Here is a 19,239-nt window from a genome sequence, read left to right as displayed (position 1 = left end):
TAGATCAGGTTAGTCAATGAGAAAAGAACTTGTGATGCGCTGCCAGATTAGAATACTCGTATGCATAGCTAATAGATTGACTAAGCAGCTGAGTTACGGAAAACGCATACGAATGGGGAAGGGAAGATGTCAGCAGTGTGTGTGAGGGAGCGAGTGAAAGGATGAACAGACGAAGATCAACAGAGTCAAAGACGATTTGAATATTCAACACAATTAATAAGCATACTAAGTAGCTGAGAAAAAAGCAAAAGAAAGACACAAGTGTGAGAGAAAGAGAAGAACAAAGGAATGCAAAAGAACCAGCGATAGATAAAAATATAGAAGATGTTGAGGTTGAAGATGTGAGTTGAGATTCTTGAGAGGGATTCTTGAGTAGAGAGTTGGAAAGTGCGAAAACTTTTAATTAAATTAATAACAAACTACAAACTAAAAAAAGAAAGTGAAGTTCTAGGGAAGCGGAAGAACCAGACATAGTTCTTGGCTTAAAGAAAGCAAACTAGTTTTTTATTAGAATTGAGCTAAGAATATGATTCCTTAAAGGAAATTTCCTTGGAGACGCACTCATTACTATTAAAGACAAAGATCTCAGCCCAAGGAAAGTTCACTATTTTGTTACTACAATTCCGATAAAATGATTCACTAAAGGAAATTCCCTATGAGGAATTGTCTTTTAAAGACAAAGAGGTCAGCTTACAGAAAGCAAACTATTTTTGTATTAGAAGTGAGCTAAGGAAATGATTCAGTAAAGGAAATTTAAAAGCTTAAAGAAAGCAAACTAGATTTGTGAGCTGTGATATGATTCTTCAAAGGAAATATCCTGGGATGAGATGCACATATTACTATTAAAGACAAAGATCTCAGCTTAAGGAAGGCAGCTAATTTTGTAGAAAGTGATTCTCTTAAGGAAATTTCCCAGGAGACGCACTCAGTACTTTCAAAGACAAACTATTTTATTACTAGAAGAACCTATTTTATTACTAGCGCTAAGAAAATGGTTCACTGAAGGAAATTTTTTAGGAGTAGCACTATTTTTGTGTTAGAATTCAGTTGGGAAAATGAAATTTAAAGGAAATTTTACTCATTACTTTTAAAAGCGAAGGAAGGAAAACTATTTTATTTATAGAATTCCGCTAGAAGTTTCCTTGAAGATGCACTTATTTCTTTTAATTTTAGTTATCAACTCACTTGTAAAATATGTATTTTATGAGCTTACAATGAAGTCAACTTGTTTAGCCCTAGAACACGTGAAAGTCATGTGATAAATAACGCCTGAAACGAGTCTATCAAGAGCTGTCGACTGTCGAGTGTCAACTATCGAGTGTTCACTCTTAACCCATTTCGCGGTCTACTTAGCGTCCACTCAGTGTGATCCATTAACCATTATCCAATTGACAAAGAGCTCGAGGCGCACGATCCAGATCATCTTTGTGTGGATAATTATGCAAATAGCAACAAGTCAACAATCCATTTCGCTCTTCTCTGTCTCTTCTCTCTCTCTCCCTCTCTCTCTTCTGGCTTATATAACTGCCAGCAGCGTCATTAACAACTACAAGCGATTCCCCCCTTGGTGTTCTCTTCCGTGCTAAGTGTTCATTTCCCCCTTTGAGCAACTTCAATTTGACACGCAATTGAGTTCAGCGCAACCTGTTGACTGCTTCCCCATCCCCCCTTTCTCCCCCTCTTCCTCTTCCTCCTTTGACTTGGATTGAAAGTTCTCCTTGGCAAATGCAGCATGAAAATGGCTTCGAGTGTTGATATTTTTATGCTATGTATTATATATAAAAATAGCCCAGCCAGGCTTTTTAGTTGTGGCAGCCACTTTGCATATTAATGCAGCGCAGTCGGACACTCAATTGATGTGCCACAAACACGCGCCACATGCCACGTGCCTCCCCAAATAAAAAGGCGCGCTTTTCTCTCTCTTTCAAGGTGTTGCTAGCAGATACATTTCTTGGCGGGGCAAAAGTCACTAATTATCAAGAGAACTTTACCAGTCTCTTTCGCTTCGCTTCGACAAAGTTCTCCAAATAAGTTGCGTGGGTGAAGTTGAACGCAAGGTCGAAAATACAGCAAGTGCTGCAATCAGCTTGGCTCAATCAGCAAACGTTGTTGCCCAAGGCAACCACAACTGGTTAATTTGCAATTATATGGTTAAAAACAGAAAAAGAGATGTGGGACGCTGCTTTGTGGGCTTTTTCGATGATGTGATGCCAGCAAGAGATTCAAAGCAATCCAAAGCGATTCAAAGCGATGCAAAGCGATGCGAAGTGAATGATTCGCAACGCATTTCCTCAAAACATTCGCTGTCGCATTTGACAGCTTGACAATATTGACATATTGAGCGATGGAAGTGGAGTCAAGACTCGCTCAATTGATGGATCACCAGGTTGTTAAGTGTAGTAAGCTGTAGCCGTGTTAGTAGGTTAAATGCCAACGTGTATTATTATTACAGCTGTCCGATTACCGCACTCTGAGTGACTGCAAAAGACGCGCGCGTTTTCGAAGCGTTTTCGCCGCGTTTTGCGCGCGTTTTGTGTGCAAAGTGCAGCAAATTGTTTTGTTTACTCTGCACAAATTTACACTCTGTGATAAGTTTATCACTTACAATTTGCTTTCAACATTTTATTCATTGCTTTATCATCTAATTTAACTAAATTCATTTTGACTTAGTTGATTCACAAAAGGAAAGAAAATATAAATGAATAGATTGTTTGTGAGTCACAGACTACTAAATGCATAGCTTATGTTGTGTTACTCTCTTAGTTTTTTTATGAACTTCTCATTTCATATGTTGCTTTTCTATCTCAATTGTTTTTTATGTCACATTGAATAATGTTCATAATGTTCTGATAAGTTCATAAGGTTCAATCTCCAAACATTTCTATACCTTTTGATCTAATCTTTTGCTGTCTGAAATTATCCTCCCACATGATCAATTCACAATTATTTGTATTACATAAAACAACCATCTTGAAACATTTTGAGCGAATATTTTGCTGAAATGTCTCAAATTAACTTCCCAAATGTTCAATTATTTGTATTATATAACAATTTTGTTAATTATTATTATTATAAGTATTCAAAACTATAATTGCTTATATGAAACTATAAGCATTTAACTTTTATATTTGAATACAACCTATTAAAAAATATATTATTTTATTGCGAATTTGGTCCATTAATTCGTAATTAAGTAATATATTTTTTTTTATTATTTTGTATTGAAAATGAAGCTTAGACGTAAATAAGCAGATTTGTATATTATAATTTTAGGTTAGTTAGTTAAAGTGAGTTATGGAAAGTCAAAAATCGAACATTTTTCTGCTTGAATACTTGAAATGTTTACCTAACTTTGTAGTTAATGAAATGCGGTAAACTATTTGTTGATCAATATAACATAAATATTTGAAGTTTTGACGATATAGGAATATCTTGCTAGCTTAAAGGGTTGTAGAAAGTTATAACCTTTATTAAGTTATTGCAATATTGTAAATTCTTTAATTGCTATAATTAACATTTAAAATTCATTCTTACTAACGTTGTAGGAAGTTATTACATTTATTTAATTATTCAAATATAGTAAACTATTTGTTGGTATAAAAAACATATAAAGATTATATAATTTTGTTATTTAAATGTAGTAACTGATTTTTGGTTTGCTATAATGGAAATTTCTAGTCTATTTTTCCCAAGATTGCAGTAACATTTATTAGTTATTGATATATATTAAATTATTTTATGATTGATACAAAAATATTGCTAAAATGAACATTCCAAATTGATTCTTACTAACGTCTTTCTAATTAGTTGTGAATAGTTTGCTGCACATATGCTAGGCTGCTTCCTTCCCAGTTGTTTTTTATTGCATGACTGTTGATCATTCCCCCGTTGATAGCCATTCTCCCCCCTCACTTCCTCTCTCTCTCTGCTCATCAGCAGTTGCGCTGCGGGCCAAACAAATAAAAAATATGTTTTTTTTGTGAACCACGCGATTTGAAACGCCAGCTGACCCAGCGTAGGCGTTGAACTCTGGCTGAGAGAGAGACTGAGAGACTTTAGCGATCTCATGTGGGTTTGGCCAACAACAAATGTGATTTATGGTGCGCAGATCGATCGATTGGCGATATGCAACTAACAGCGACTGCGGCTTAACGCCTAACGGTTCTCTGTAGAATGATTGCCGCAAAATTGATAAGCAATGAGCGAACTTCTTGTTGACTTTGCTGATTTGCAAAAAAAAACTACAAAAAATGCCAATCGAGGGTTGCATTGCTAGGCGAGAGGGGTTAAAAAAAAGGGTTAGGCATATCGCCTTACAGCATTTTTGGCGACAACCGAATAGAAAAAAAGGAGAGAAATGTCCTGCTACCGTTGCATGTACAAATAAAAATAAACAGCTGTTTGTTTGAGCAAACAACAACTGCAACATCATCATCATCATCATCAACAGTGTCTTGGGCTCTATTCATTAATCATAAATTTAATTAACAATCTATGCTTAAGGAGAATGACAAACGTTGACAAAGAATTTGCTAAGGCGTTGCCCACAAAATAGGAAAAGCGGGAAAAAGGAAAGACGGAAAAGGGTTTTTAAGGAAAAAGAAAATTAGCCTGCAGCTCCGATTGCAGTTCTCATCAAGAGAGAGATAGAGAAAAAGATAATGGAACTCTTTGATAAACCATAAACTCATTTGCAAATTTTTGTCATTTGCGGTTTTGTTTGCAGTGCCACACAAAGGGGCATGCAACCGGGACAACGGGATGCACACAACATAGTAAAATGTGAAAAAGGCAACAAAGCAAAATCGTAAACAAAACAAACAACAACAACATTGTGTGTGACATTTTTGGCCTGCAACTGCGAAAAATTTGCATATTTGATGCGCAAGAGGGAGGATGGGGAGGGGAGGGGGAAATGCGTGGCACGTTGTTCAAGTGCGTAGCACAAATTGAATTGCATTTAATTAATGCGAATTATGCGAAGCTAATCAAAGCACATTTCAGAAATTTGCATAATTTTCGCATATGTCACGGGAAACAAACACAACATCAATATTTATTATTAAACGACACTTTTGATATATGATCAATGACAGGGGAATATGATATATAGTATAGATACGTACAGCAGGTTCTTCATGTAGCGTTTGCGAGCGACCAATGTGTAGGATTCCTTGTGTGTATGCGTTAGATATTTCATTTTGTTTTCAAATTTTCCCACACAGGTAAAATTATCCCGAACAAATCAAAAAGAGAGACAGACAAAGACAGTTCTTGGCTCTCTCCTTTGGCAGGTATTTTTTTCTGATTTCTGTTTTACACTTTTGTCTTTTCTGTTTGTTTTGCCTCAAGATCGTTCGTTGAGGGATCTTCTTCGTTTCGCTTAACAGGTAGTTAGGAACTTGCACTTTCAGAAAGCATTTTGTATTGCACTTTTTGTAGTTGGAAGTAAATGCTAACTAAATCTTACAGTTACACAACGTTCTACAGTTCTACACTACGATGTTAAGAATATGTTTCGCGATTTCGTTTCGATAAAGTTCGCGTAAGTCAAAAAACCCAATATAACGGAGCCCCGCGTATGTACAACCTAACGACACGACGAATGTGTTTCAACTGAAGTCGCGTTTGGAGTCGGACCAACTCCGCAGGCTCGGCTAGCTCACAACGAACCTAGTCGAGTCGAGTCGAACCGAAGCGAGTTTCAACCCCGGAACTACGCTGTAGATCGCAACGAACAAGTTCGACGCGTAGGCTCGCTGCGATCGAACATGTTCGCTTTGAACTTGTAGTCGCTGCGTGTTCGCCTGGCCTTTTTTTGAGTCTCTATCATGCCATTATATGGCATTATACCGACACCGGCCGGCTACCGGATATGAGCGTGCTGCCACACAAAAGGCCTGACTGACTGACTGCCTCTGCTTCTGTGCTTCTTCTGCCAGCTCCGGCTTTGTTTTTGGGGTGGCCAGAACAATGGAATTGAGCGCTGTATAGAGGCCTCTATATCCACAATACGCAGCATACTAATTTCAACCGGACTTTTGGGCATGCAAAACATGACAAACAATGGTCAGAGAGCTCGAGCTCACTCTGCTGTTCTAAAGGAGTCATTAACACCTGAACTGTCAGCCCAGTGGTCCGACAGATCAGATATCTGATATCAGTGTTGAATTGAAGGGCTGAATCAGCCTCAAGTCAATCAAAAAGTGCGAGAAATGTGCGGAAAATGAACTGACAAGCAACCCTCGACTTTTGATAACAAAAACTTGCAGTGCTTAAAGAGTTTTGCAATTATTTATTGGCAGAATTTAACTACACAAAGATTGCTTAAATCAATATGATTTCTATGATAAATTTCTTTAGGAATTTTCAGTAATTTATTGGTGGTATTATTTTTGTTACTTTGTTAAATTGCTCAATTTCATGTGATTTCTACAAATTAAATAGTCGAGGTATAAATAGAATAATTTTAGACTGCAGTTGATAGGGAAAGCCAAGAAAAGTTCTGCAGATAACTGACTGAAGAATACTCTAAGTTATCTCTTATCATATCAAGTAACTTTGTAATGAAATATCAACATATGGCATCATATCATATTATCTCTTATCAATATTATCTCTTATGATACCAAGTAACTTTTTAAAGAAGTACTTTTCCGTAGATATCAAAAAACAAACTTATAAAATTCTGCAGTTTAGACAATTGATTTCATAAATAAATTATTTAGGAGAAGTCAAGAAAAAAATGAGGTAAGGAAAGGAAGTTCCTTTCCAAAAAGCAGCCTCAACTCCGCTCCCAATTAATCTCAATCGGAGAAAAGTGGAGGAAAACCTTTTCCATTGACTGCAATTTGTCAGCGATGAGAAACAAGGGAATTTCCTTTCCCCAATCTGTATAATTTTTCTCGTTGATCTCAAGAGAGAACTAATCGTAATCATAGCCTAAGCACAATGCAATTCTTGAATCATTAAAATTCAATTTCAGCAAGTCGAAAAATAAAAAACCTCAACATCATTTCCACTTCCACTTTGACTTTGACTTGTACTTGGACTTCCTCTGATTTTTGTTGTTTTTTTTTTTTGATTAGGTCACGAATAATAATCTAACTCAATCTGCAGTCGGTCTTATTAGACGTGTTTACGTTTAGTTTGTAGTTTGTTCTCCAGCGTTTTGTTATTGTCTCTCTCTCTGACTGCATTTTTAGCCATGAAACACATAACTTTCTATCTATTGTCTTTTGTGGCTGTTGTGTGTTTTTAGTTACCTTAGCTAACTAGGCGAGAGTTGAGAAGCGAGACTCTGAAATATGCCCAGCGGGGTTTCTTGGGCCTGTTTCTGTTTCTGTTTCTATTTCTATCTGGCACTTCTCTCTCTCTCTCTCTGTCATTCTGTTCTCTGAGGTTTGTTTTTTCGTAGACGTTCCGCTAGTCAAGTTAACGCTCAACACCTCATAATTCTATTGTCTTTCGACCCGAGAATGTGAGTAAGTGTGTGTGTGCATACATAATAATGATAATCAGGCACTTCTGGGCAACTCTTGAGTCTTGGGTCGCTTCCCGACTCGTTAACTTCACTTTCGACGACTCTCGCAGCACCTTCTTTTCCATCTTCTCCATCTCCATCTCCATATCTATCTCCGTCACCTTCTTTGGCTACTTTTACACGTTTTTTCTCGTTGCTTGAAGAAATTATGCAAATTAGTTGCGCTTCTGTTTATGTGTCTTCGTCGTCGCCCAGTTCTCCGAATACCCTTTATGAGGCATATAGTTTAGTCATAAAGCGACTTAACTACCGAGTTCACCCCAAAGAAAAGCAAAAGACACCAAGGAACTCTAAGAAGTTAAATCATTTGCGGTTCAAAGATCTGCTTCTCTTTAGATTGTAGTAAAGGGTTTTTTTTTTCTTTTTCCCTTTTTTTCGGGTTTTATGATTTTATAATTTGCAGTTCATTTCAAGTGGCAAGCGCAGCTCTCTCATCTCTCATCTCTCATCCCTCACTGTTCCAATTCCGATTGCATCTACTTCAGGTGTCAAAGGCGTCTGCGCACGCGCTTCACCCCTCAACGGAGGTTTTCACCCTCCGTTCCTCACCCTGAACTACCCTGAGCACTCACAGCTTTTTTTTTGGGTTTGAATTTATAATTTTTTATGTTAGTTTTTTTCCATTTACATTTTTTTTTTTGGATTTACTTGCTCAATTGGCAGCGTTTGATTTGATAATTTCAGAGCGGGGGGAGACTTTAAAATCATATAAAATTAACATAATTTTATGAATTGACAGCAACAAACCATAGAAAATGCGACAAATAAACTATAAATTTGTTCGACTCTCGTTGCATATTAATATGCAACATAAAGTAGGAGGCAACTACACAACCGACTATTAATGAGAGGAGAGCGGGGAAATTTATGAAATGCTCTGCCACTTTTAGACAATCAATGATCCCTTTAGATCGCTTCGAAATTTATTGAAATTTATTTATTTTATAAATGGAAAGTGTAGAACATTTTTGTAGGAGAATATTCTAAGGAAAAGTTATTAAAATTTTATGAATTTTAGAGGTGGAAAAGTGACAGCAAGATTTCTATTTCATTAGATAAAATGTATTTATTAAATAAGATTTGAAGAACAATGTTAAGATTACAAATTTTTAAAATTATGGATTATAGATGGTAAAGTTGGAACATGATTTCTGTTTACTCATACCAAAAGTATTAATTTTTTTATCAGGCAATCATTGGTTCCTAAAATGTCGCTTAGAAATATTATAGAAATGGGAATATAAATATAATTATAAATGGGAATTCTGAGGAGAAAATAAAATTTTATGAATTATAGAGCTGGAAAAGTGGCAGTAAGATTTCAGCACAAAAAGTATTGATTTATTTTTAAAAGAATATCTTTAAAGGGAATACTCAGATTCTAAAATATGAAGATCCAAATTATAAATTTTAGATAGAAGAAAGTTTCTATTTAATTTATTTTAAACATTATGGAAATGAGGCTTTAAAAATTGAATATCAAGTGAAATGTTTTCAAGTAATCTCTTTAAAACAAAGTAAATTAAGAATGATTTGAGTTGGTAAAATATTCAATACAAATGTGACCTCAACTCCTTGATTTGTCTGTCTGTCTTTTCTCCACGTTGGATGCCGCACATTATTGGCTTGACCCTGACATTGATACAAAGCGTTCACCTCTCATTGGACACCCAATCTCAGCCCCCTCTCAGCCCCCTTTCAACCCTTTTGACAACCCCCAATAAAAGGGGGAGCACAAAATCCATTTCACAAATTTTGTCGAGCTAATTCGTTTCAATGAAAATTTCCGCAATTACAAAAAGCAAAAAAAGCAAAAAAAATGAAATGTTAGAATTACATTTTGTGCACACACTAAATAAAACATTTTATCGCCGCCAACGAGGAGAGAAGAGGGGGCAGCCAGAAGGGGGGAGAGAGGAGGCAGAGAGAATGGGGCCAGGCTGCCAGTCAAGCTGACGCCGTAAAAGTACATTAACCCAGGCCTCGCTCTGTGCTCTGCAGATTGCTTCGTTGTAAGGCTAACCCCAGTCTCCCCCTCTCTCCCCCTCTCTTGCCCCCACCTCTGCTCTTCACTCTTTACGCTGGCTGCGCCTCATTCAGACAGATTCCCAGCTGGCCACCCACAAGAGGCAGAGCAGCGACACCCTTTGGACACATTTCAAGCTCTCTTTCGCACACACACACACTCTTTCTCTCTCTCTCTCTCTCTCTCTCTCTCTCCCTCTCTCGTTGTGTGGGCCTCTGTTACGCTTGTTAATTTACGCCAAAGCTTGCAAAACATTCACATTCGCATTTAGATTCACAGGCTATAAATGTGCAGGAAGTGGATGGGAGGGTGGAAAGAAGAGGGGAGTAGGGGTTGAGGGTGGGAAAGCGGTGCTTTAGTTGGGTCGCAACATCACTTAATGAACTGCAAACACACACACACACACACTTACACACACACCTATTCACATGTGAGCTTTTAAATGTTTAATTGCATTTATGAATGTGGCTCACATGAATTTCGCTCAGTGTACGAATGTATTCATATTCATATTCAGGGCCTAGACGAACCTCCCAGAGGTGGAGGAGGAGGAAGGGGCAGAAAAGCTTCGTTGCCGCATTGCCGCATTTTTCGCAATGTTTCCGTTTTGAATTCACTTTTCATTTGCAAAAAAATACAGCAGAGTAAAAAAATAGAAGCAAAACTCCCACCCGATGCCTAAATCCTGCGTCAACTGTCTCGCTAGCGTCTCGGCTAGGCCACCTCCCACCTCCTCCACCCTCTCTCTCTCTCTCGCTGTCTCGCTCGCTCAGCTGGTGGCACGTTAATGCAGCCCCTAGTCACAGTTGCCTTCTAGGCACACATAATTAAAACGTCATCGCAATCGCAATCGCTGTAGTCAGCACTTTTTATACTCTAATCCGGGTGCAATTTGCTGCAAGGGCATCGCGGATGGATCTCAGGAATCCATTAAATACCAGATACTCGTACTTGTGCAAACTAGCATCTCATTTGCGAAGGTATATGCATAGATGAAGAGCAGCAAGGAAATCGCTTGTGCGTTGTCTAAAGGGTTTAACTTTGTTATGTATTATCTGTTTAAGTTAATGAACATCGTTTTAAAGCATTTATTGATGAGGAACATCGTTTACGGGACTTTCTTTCTTCAAATTCGTCCCTAATAGATTAAGGTTAAGATTTAATTAATGGACATCTTTTTAAAGCAATTATTGATGAGGAACATCGTTTAGGGCTTGGACTTTCCTTCTCTTAATCCATTATTCTAATGAAATTATTGTTGAGGAATATAGTTTAGGGACAGGACTTTCTTTCTCCAACTCTATTCCTAATATATTACTTTAAGGGTTAAACTTATTTAAGTATTATATATTTAAAATAATGCACATCGTTTAAATTAAATTAATGATGAGGAACATCGACGGGACTTTCTTGATTCAAATTCGTCCCTAATAGATTACTTTAAGGGTTAAACTTAGTTGTGCATTATCTGTTGCAATTAATCCAATCTAATCCTTCCTTAAGTTTATGCAAAGTTAAACGAAAATAGAGAAAGGTTTCTAGATTAATGAGAAAAATTCTAGTATTCTAGTGTTTGTTATCAGGTACGGATAATACTTCTTTGTCTTAGAATTATATTATAATAAGGAAACTATTGATGATTACCGATTAAGGAGTTTGATTATTATTACTAGTTTCAAATAAAATAGTTTCATTAAGAAAGTTTAGTTAAAAAACAATTGTTATCAGCCATTCTTTAGAGTATCTCATCTTCGACTTTTCTTCAATTTTCGCGGCACCTTTGCGACTTTGGCGACTTCAGGCTGGCTGAAGCTGAGGCTGAGGCACTTGAACAGGTTTTAATGCAACTCGCAGCGAGCTCTTGACTGCCACCCGCATTCCCCATCTCCAAAGCCACCTCTCCTCTCCTCTGCTCCCCTCTGCTTTGCCATCTAATGCTGTCAAGGTCTATACAAATATAATTTCCTCATTTAATGCTGCAAATGCAATTTAAGCAGATTCGTCGGAGTCAAATCATAGGCAGCCTCAACATGATTTCTCGCAGTGTAGACGACAACTCAAAAAGAGAGAGAGAGGGACAGACAGGAGGAAGGAGAAACACTGCGAGGCTTTTTTATGCTGTTGTTAGCTTAACAATTCAGAACTCGGGAAAACTCGGAGAACTCTGCTTAAAGTCTGGCAATGAAAATGCAAAAAGTAGAAAAGTATAAAAGTGGAAAAGTGGCAAATGGGCGACTTTAAAGCGAACGTTTGACAAACTAATTTGAGGCTCATTTGTTGCCCATTGAGAGTGGGTAATTGAATGTCGAAGGACAAAACAGGTTTAAAGGGCAACACACTCGATGAATCTATCTCGATTCTCGATATTGACAAAAAACAACAACGAACGAAGAAAAAAATGTAAAACTAATAAATGTAGAGCGTATGGAACGGGACAAGAGCCTCACGACCCTTTTGCCTGATGCTCGCTGCTCTGAGGGGTTAATGTCAGAGCTCAACAAGAGAAAGGGAGAGAGAGAGGCAGAGAGAAGAGACAGAAAAGTTGAGAAAGTTGCCGACTCACATGCGGCTGGTCCCAAAGCAAATAGCAGACAGACAGACTGTGAAGCTCAGGCAAGGATTGAGCATTGAGGATTGAGGATTGAGGCCTGAGCCCAGGCAGACAGTGCAATGTCCCGACGCTGCATTGTGCACAGCGAGTCCTTACAAGTACACAGCGAGAGAGAGGGAGAGAGAGAGATAGAGAGAGAGCGAGACAAGACAGAGAGACATCATTTCATCAAAGTTGACAAACTCATCGTCGTCGTCGTCGTTGTCTGCTGATGGGACTTAGTAGTCGTTAACCGAGCACGAGCACGAGCTCGACATTGACACATCATTTCCTCCCTATCTCTATGACATTCCCTCTCCCCTTTCCCCATTCCCCTCTTACCACTTTCCTTTTCCCATTAACATTTGCAGTCTCTTTCTTTCTCTCTCTGTGTGTGTTTTCTCGGCATGCAAATTTACTGCCACACGCCTCAAATGCCAATTGGAAGGTTCTGTTAACTCTTTTTTCCCTTCACTTCCCCTCATCTCTCTCCTTGCTCACACCTTCAGTGGCGAGCCTTGGTCAGCTCATCACATTATATACCCTATAAACTTTAAGCTGTGTGATGAGTGAGGTTGACCGTTCAGTTTCTTACAAAATATAATCGAAATTTAAGCAATATTTCGTATGAATAAAACATTTTCTATATTTAAATTATCTATTTCTTTAATTCCAGGATATTCGCAACATGTTCTTCGCCTACTTTGAAAACTTATAAACAGTACATTTAATTTATATGAATAACAGAGTGAGTATTAATCACAAGTCATATTATTATTATAAATTTATATAGTTAAATCACAAGTTAGCGTTCATACAATCAGAAATTATTCCACAAATTGCGAGCAACTTTAATGCAAAGCCACTTACAGAGTATCTCATAGTTTTCTTATATTATAATTCTTGAATTAAATAATTAAATCATAAATTTAGGCTCGGACAATAAGAAATTTTTTATAAAAAATTAAAAGGAACTTCAATCCAAAGCCTATTATAGAGTACCTTATAGTTATCTTATATTATTATCATTGAATTTCATAGTTAAATCACAAATTGAGGCTCAGAAGATCACAAATTTTAAAACACCTTCCCCCTCAACTTTTTATAGGGTAACTCTTAGTTAGTCTTGCCCACTTTTCTTGTCCGGTTTTGTCTATTTGCTTGTCAACTTGTTCCGAGTTAATTTTTTTCAATTAAACAAGATCCTGTCTGGTGCCGCATCCTTGGCAAATGACATTTCGTCTCTGGTCAGCAGCCCCTCATCCCTCCTCCCCCCACTCTCCCCCTTCTGTTTCCCCACACACACTGCTTCTATATGCAAATTGTATTCCTAAAAAGTTTCGCACAGCAAGAGAAACTTTTAAGCTGCAGCCCGATTTAAGCAGAAATGAATGCCTAAAGACAGCAAGAAACTTGAAGAGCTGAAAAAGTCGAAATATCAGCTCGCAGTATTGCGGAATTCTCAAGTTTTGCGATTGGTTCGAGGCGAACAAGAAAACTAATAATTAAATTAGGTTTTAAGTTGAAGAGCAAATTAAAGTAGGATTATCACTGAGAAATAATTGAAGAAAATAGCTGAAATGTATTGAATAGTTATTTAAATATTTAACGCAAAGGTATTCTATTGTATACTCAATATTATAAAGTTTTAAATGTAGTACAAGAAGAAGAAGAAGTGTATTAGGAAGTAAATTGAAAAGCATATTAAGAAGAATGCAATAATTAAAGAAATTCCTGAAGTGAATTTATTAGTTATTTAAATATTTGACGCGTGTGTGTTCCATATAGAGTTTCAAATGGAGCTAATTAGGACAGTTTTAAGGAGACCTTTTGGTCTCCTTTTCCTTCTCCTTCTCCCACCCTCTCTTCTCTTCTTCTCGTTCTGCGTGTCCCTGTCTAATGAGCCGTGTCAGTTCGGTGCTTTCTAGGTGTGTGTGCACGGCATGTGTTAACACGGCACCAACAACAACAAAAACGCTCTTCACATGTCACAAAATGTGTTTTTAATTTGCCAAAGCGAGAAGAGGAAGAGAGCGAGCCGTCGCTTTGGTCAGGTGTAAAAATGTTAAAAGGTTCGCAGTGCCAAATGATGATGATTGAAATATGCACACTGTGACCACACACGAACACACAAACACACACACGCACATATTCAAACGCCTGTCTGTCTCTCATTCTCATTCTCTCTCTCCCACTCGCCCGCTCTCTCGCTCGTTGTCCTTTGCTGAATTATAATTACGCGTCGCTTGGCTCGTTAGCGCAAAAGTTGTCAACCAAATTGCAATAATTGAACTCCGCACAAAATGCGAGTGTGCTCAGCAGCCAGATACCCTATAGTGTATTTTTATTACATCTAATGTCTTACAAGTCAAGCGACCCCATTCAACTGCTGCACAGGGTGTAAATGTACTAAATATATATATTAATTAATTTCAATTTCGTTTCTGTAACACGACCTGATCCACACGACCATCAATTAGTTGGCGCATCGAGGCGCAGTTTTATGACCGCAGCATTTAATATGCCAAGCCACATTCTGGAAGCCCCATTATATTTGTCACCTTTGCTGATTTTTATGGCACCTTGTCGTTAACAGACAGAGCAGACAGACCAGCGTCTTGGGTGGTCTTTGGTCCTTTGTTTAGCTCGCACACCTTGCGCTTCGCTTTTTTGTGTGCCATTAACGGCCTCTGGTCACATCTAATTAATAATAGTCACCATTTACGTTGCGAGGCCACTTTCCAAGCTCTCATATTGCTATCTTACTCTGACGCCTTGCAAAATCAAATTATCACGCCATTCGATCTTCCAGCAGTTAATGGCACTCGCAAAATGGAATTATGCAAAGCAGCAACAACGCACAAGTGCAGCTAACGTTTAAGAGAGCGTCACTTCAAGAGAGCAGCAAAGCCCTGAGAGCGCATACGCAGCGAAAGGGCTTTGCCGAAAATGACTCGCGTAAGCTCAACTCAGTTGATCTACGCTAATTGATTGAAACGTCATGTGCTCGTTAATTTGTCAGTTGTGCGCGTTGTATTTTGCAATTAATTAACCATTTATGTGCCGAAAAGTGATTATCGTGTGTGCAAATGAAGAGTGCAATTGCGTGTGTGTGTAATTTGTTGCTTTAATTCGGTAAAATGAGACGCGCGGGAGTGAAAAAAGTGCAGTGAAGATGTTCAGGCATTTGCATTGTGGAGAGCTGGAATGGATCGCCTGAAGCAGTGAGCGCAAAAGAGACAAGGCATGAACGATGAAGACGTGCGAAATATTGGTGCTGCTCTGCAGCTGCCCTTGCTCTGCTTTTGCTTGAGCTGCTCTGCAGTCCGCAGCTGCTGCGCTGCTTTTACTCTGCCTCTGCCTCGGCGCTGCTGCTGTTAATGTTTTTATTCTGCTGCTGTTATTCCTTTGCTCTGCTGCGTCTCACTCGCTGCTCTGCTACTCTACGGCTGTTGTCTGGTGAGTGATGTCTGTTATGTTTTTACTTATTTATGTTAAGAGTGGCTCTGTAATTGTCACTGTAAATATGAATGCAGATTGAAAGCTTTTATGTTTATTTGATCTTTATGCTTTTAAGACCCACGCGAGCTTTTCGAGCCTGTTGACACTCAACCAATTAATGTTACTTGTTTTGGCCTCCGCAATATCTCAGCTCTCTTGTTGTTGTTGTTTTTCTTTTCGCCTTAACTTCGCACTTTGTGCGCCTAAAAATAGACTGAAAATTTATGCGTTTATTGAAATCTTTTGCTGACACTGACAGCCAACAAAATGGCTGCCAAAGCAAGCAGCACCTGTGGCTATAGCAAAAAGCTTCAGCTATCCAGCTGAGTCTATTGTCCACCTCCTGTGGCCTGAGGCCATTCTCTCTCTCTCTCTGTCTCTTTGTTTCTCTCTTTCACTCTGCAGGTTTTTGGTAATTTCTCATTCGTGATTACAGTTTCTGGCGTCGACGTCGCAATGACAGGCAAATTGTTGTCAGGCTGGACACAAAGGAGGGCGTTTGCGGAGGCGTGGCAGCTGCCGGCAAATGGGCAGCCAGTTTAATTAAACTTTAATTTATTTCATTGCAATATTTATAGGCTGCTGGGCATTTTAATTTATCCGCCCAACCGATTTTCATCATCGCAAACATAATAGAAAAGAATTTTGATAGCGCAATTTAATTGTGATTTTTCTGTGCCACATTTTTCACAGCCACCACATGTCTTTAATTAGTTCAAAATTCGTTTTGCATCACATTTTATTACGTTGGCACAGAGCATTATTTTGTCTATACAGTATAGTGACAATAAATGAAATGTTTTGCAATTAATTGCAATGTGTCACTGAAATTAATTAAAATTTAATTGAAAAAACATGTGATGCAAATTAACATTTAAAATAACTGTTTTGCGTTGAATTGTTCATTCAAAACAACAAATCTTAAACACTTTCAATAATGCCAAAAGTGCACTTAACTGCAATGCATTTAAAAGTGATCAATTTGTGTTTCACGATTAAATACAATACTTTAGATATGTTTTGATGTATGGTTTGCATTTATCGACTTTAAATTGGTTTTAAATTTATTGGATATAAATCCAATTTAAATTTGAATTTTTATAATTCCAAAAATGCACTTAACTGCAATGCATTGAAAAGTGATTAATTTGAATTTAGCTATGAAATACAATATTGTTGATATGTTTTGATGTATTGTTGCATTTATTGACTTTAAATTGGTTTTAAATTTATTGGATACAAATCCAATTTAAATTTGCATTTTTTGTTTAAATGTGATAAATATGTTTGTTGGCATTTTATTCCATTTGATGCTCATATTTGCTCGCCATTCACTCTCGGGTCTCATTTCTCACATGTCGCAGCAGAGAATTTCTCACACTGAGACAGAGACAGAGACTGATGCAATCTTTCGACTTTTACGTGCTCTGGGGGCTTCCTACATGAGTTGTCGCTGCACAGTCAAGGCACAATATATGACCGACCATTCAAAGGTTCACTTGCAGCGATAAATATTGCAATTCTCTGAGCCGCAACTTGCAATTGCCTTGCCTTCTTATCAATGCCTGCGACAGCGACGAGGCAAGTTTCTCACGATGACGACAACAACGAGGCGCAGGACAAAAGTCGTTGCCACATTGCCTTCGTTTTGGTTCCCTGCAAAAGTTTTATTTATGCGAAATGCCCATTTTATAAGACCCAGACTCTGCATATGAAATGCCTTAGTTGAGGAGGAGCTGTGAAAGGTGGGCGTTGAGAGTTTTGTCACCACAAGCATGCCACACGTTGCCAGCTCCACTTTCCGATTGTGCCGCAGGAACACATTTATCAATAAGTGGAGTTTGCAGATGCAACTAGAACTCGAGTTGGAGTTGCCATCACATCAGATGCCGCCGCCGGCGGTGGCAAACAAAGTTTGCAGCTTGCTCTGTTCAGCTTTGAGCTTTCAGTTTTCTCTGTTCAGTTTTCAGTTTTCTGTTTTCAGTTGAGTTCAGTTCAGTTTATGGAGCAGTTCCCACAATGTGGCGTTATCTGCCACTTGCTGGGCGGTTTCATGTTTCGCTTTGCCATTGTCGTTGTCGTTGTCGTTGCTGTTGTCGTTGAGGCTGTCAACAGCATGAATAATATTGAAAGCGACAAAATGCAACGACACTTTGTGAACGGAAATGTTGATGGAATATCAAACACCTCTTAAGTTGAATGACCCTTCGAAACTGTTTTCCACACTGCTTATTAAATTTAAGAATTTAATAAACATTTTACTGCATTCGCTACTCAACAGTGAAAATACCCTTTTATATCACCCCACTTAGGGTATATTGACTGCGAAATATATTCGATACAATAAAAAAATTCATCGCGTTACGGAAGCTGTCACATTGATTTGAAATTGAGAAACTTGTTAGGTGTTTTCCCCGGAAGAAACTCATAGCGAGCATATCAAATGCAAATTGAAGCTTAATATTTAAAAGGCAATCTTACTTACAAGCACAATCCGCAAATAAATATATGAGAGAAAACACTCTGCTTACCTGTAAAGATAAAAGACAAAATGCAAATATTTAGTAAAACAAATTCCAGTTAAATTTACTAATCCATAAACAATGAAGAGGGATTCTCTGATAGCTGTTAATTAAGTATGCAAACAAAACGATGCGATGCCAAAAAAAATGTCATTTATGGTTGGTTAAACAAACACAAATTTGATATGTGAAACAAGTTGAATGTTGTTGCCATTTTATTGCTCTTGTTGTTTGGGGGGAATGTCACAAAGTTAAGTAAATCAAATTAAATGCATATTGTATACAAAAGCCGAAGCGATAAAACCATTTACAAAACTTTGTGGATAATTTAACGATGCCTTTTCAATCGATGTTATTTGTCGATGCTCATAATGACCATAATCATCATAATGATGATGAGGCCAATTTGCAATATTCTCTGTATGTATGTCTGTCTGTCTGTCTGTTGCTCTAGGGAAGTCCAAATGAAATTATTCTCAATGTGTTTTCCACACAACGTCAGAATAAACGAAATGAACATTTCTGCCGTCTGTTCTGAAGTACTTGAAAAGTGCAAATCCAGAGGGAAATCAACACAATGAATCGCCAGACGATATGGAATCGAACATTGAACACTTGAGCAGCTGAATGTCAGTTTTCATTTGTCCCAAACTTGGATAAATCAAGCCACATTGACACTAGTTCCCAATCGCATTTGCTAAATCGTGATGGAAGCTGACAGAACAGGGAACTGAGATCAGAATTGAAAGTCGAAATACAATAATATACGTGTACTCTAAGGGTAATAGGGTATTACAGCTTTGTGCCTTATAGCCTTTGGTATATTTCAGTATTTCATTGGTATATTAATTAAGATCAGAATTTAAGGTCTACAATAAATTACCAATAACCGTAGTGTAATATGGTATTATAACTTTGTGTCTTATAGTATGTGGTATATTTTAGTATTTCTTTGGTATATTAATTCGGTATACAGAAGAGGGAACTGAGATCAGAATTGAAAGTCGAAATACAATAATATACGGGTACCCTTTGGGTATTAGGGTATTATAACAGT

At 37.8% G+C, this 19,239-nt stretch overlaps 1 protein-coding gene across 4 annotated transcripts in view; it reads right to left on the bottom strand.

The window, feature by feature from the left end:
• Positions 1–19,239, bottom strand: part of LOC133850954 (rap1 GTPase-activating protein 1) — a 102,927-nt gene that overhangs the window by 51,802 nt on the left and 31,886 nt on the right. Inside the window, exon 1 of one of the 4 annotated variants that reach the window (XM_062287224.1) lies at positions 5,127–5,215. The exons of the other annotated variants lie outside the window; for them this stretch is intronic. Within the exon in view, the coding sequence (XP_062143208.1) occupies positions 5,127–5,200 (74 nt within the window). The 5' untranslated portion in view covers positions 5,201–5,215. Of the gene's footprint in view, positions 1–5,126; positions 5,216–19,239 lie in introns of those variants that run through there. 4 annotated transcript variants of the gene reach the window in all.

The sequence above is a fragment of the Drosophila sulfurigaster genome, chromosome 2L, assembly GCF_023558435.1.
Source record: "Drosophila sulfurigaster albostrigata strain 15112-1811.04 chromosome 2L, ASM2355843v2, whole genome shotgun sequence".
Taxonomy (NCBI): Eukaryota; Metazoa; Arthropoda; class Insecta; order Diptera; family Drosophilidae; genus Drosophila; species Drosophila sulfurigaster.
Note: the sequence above shows the minus strand (reverse complement) of the source record. Positions and strands in the feature narration are given on the sequence as shown.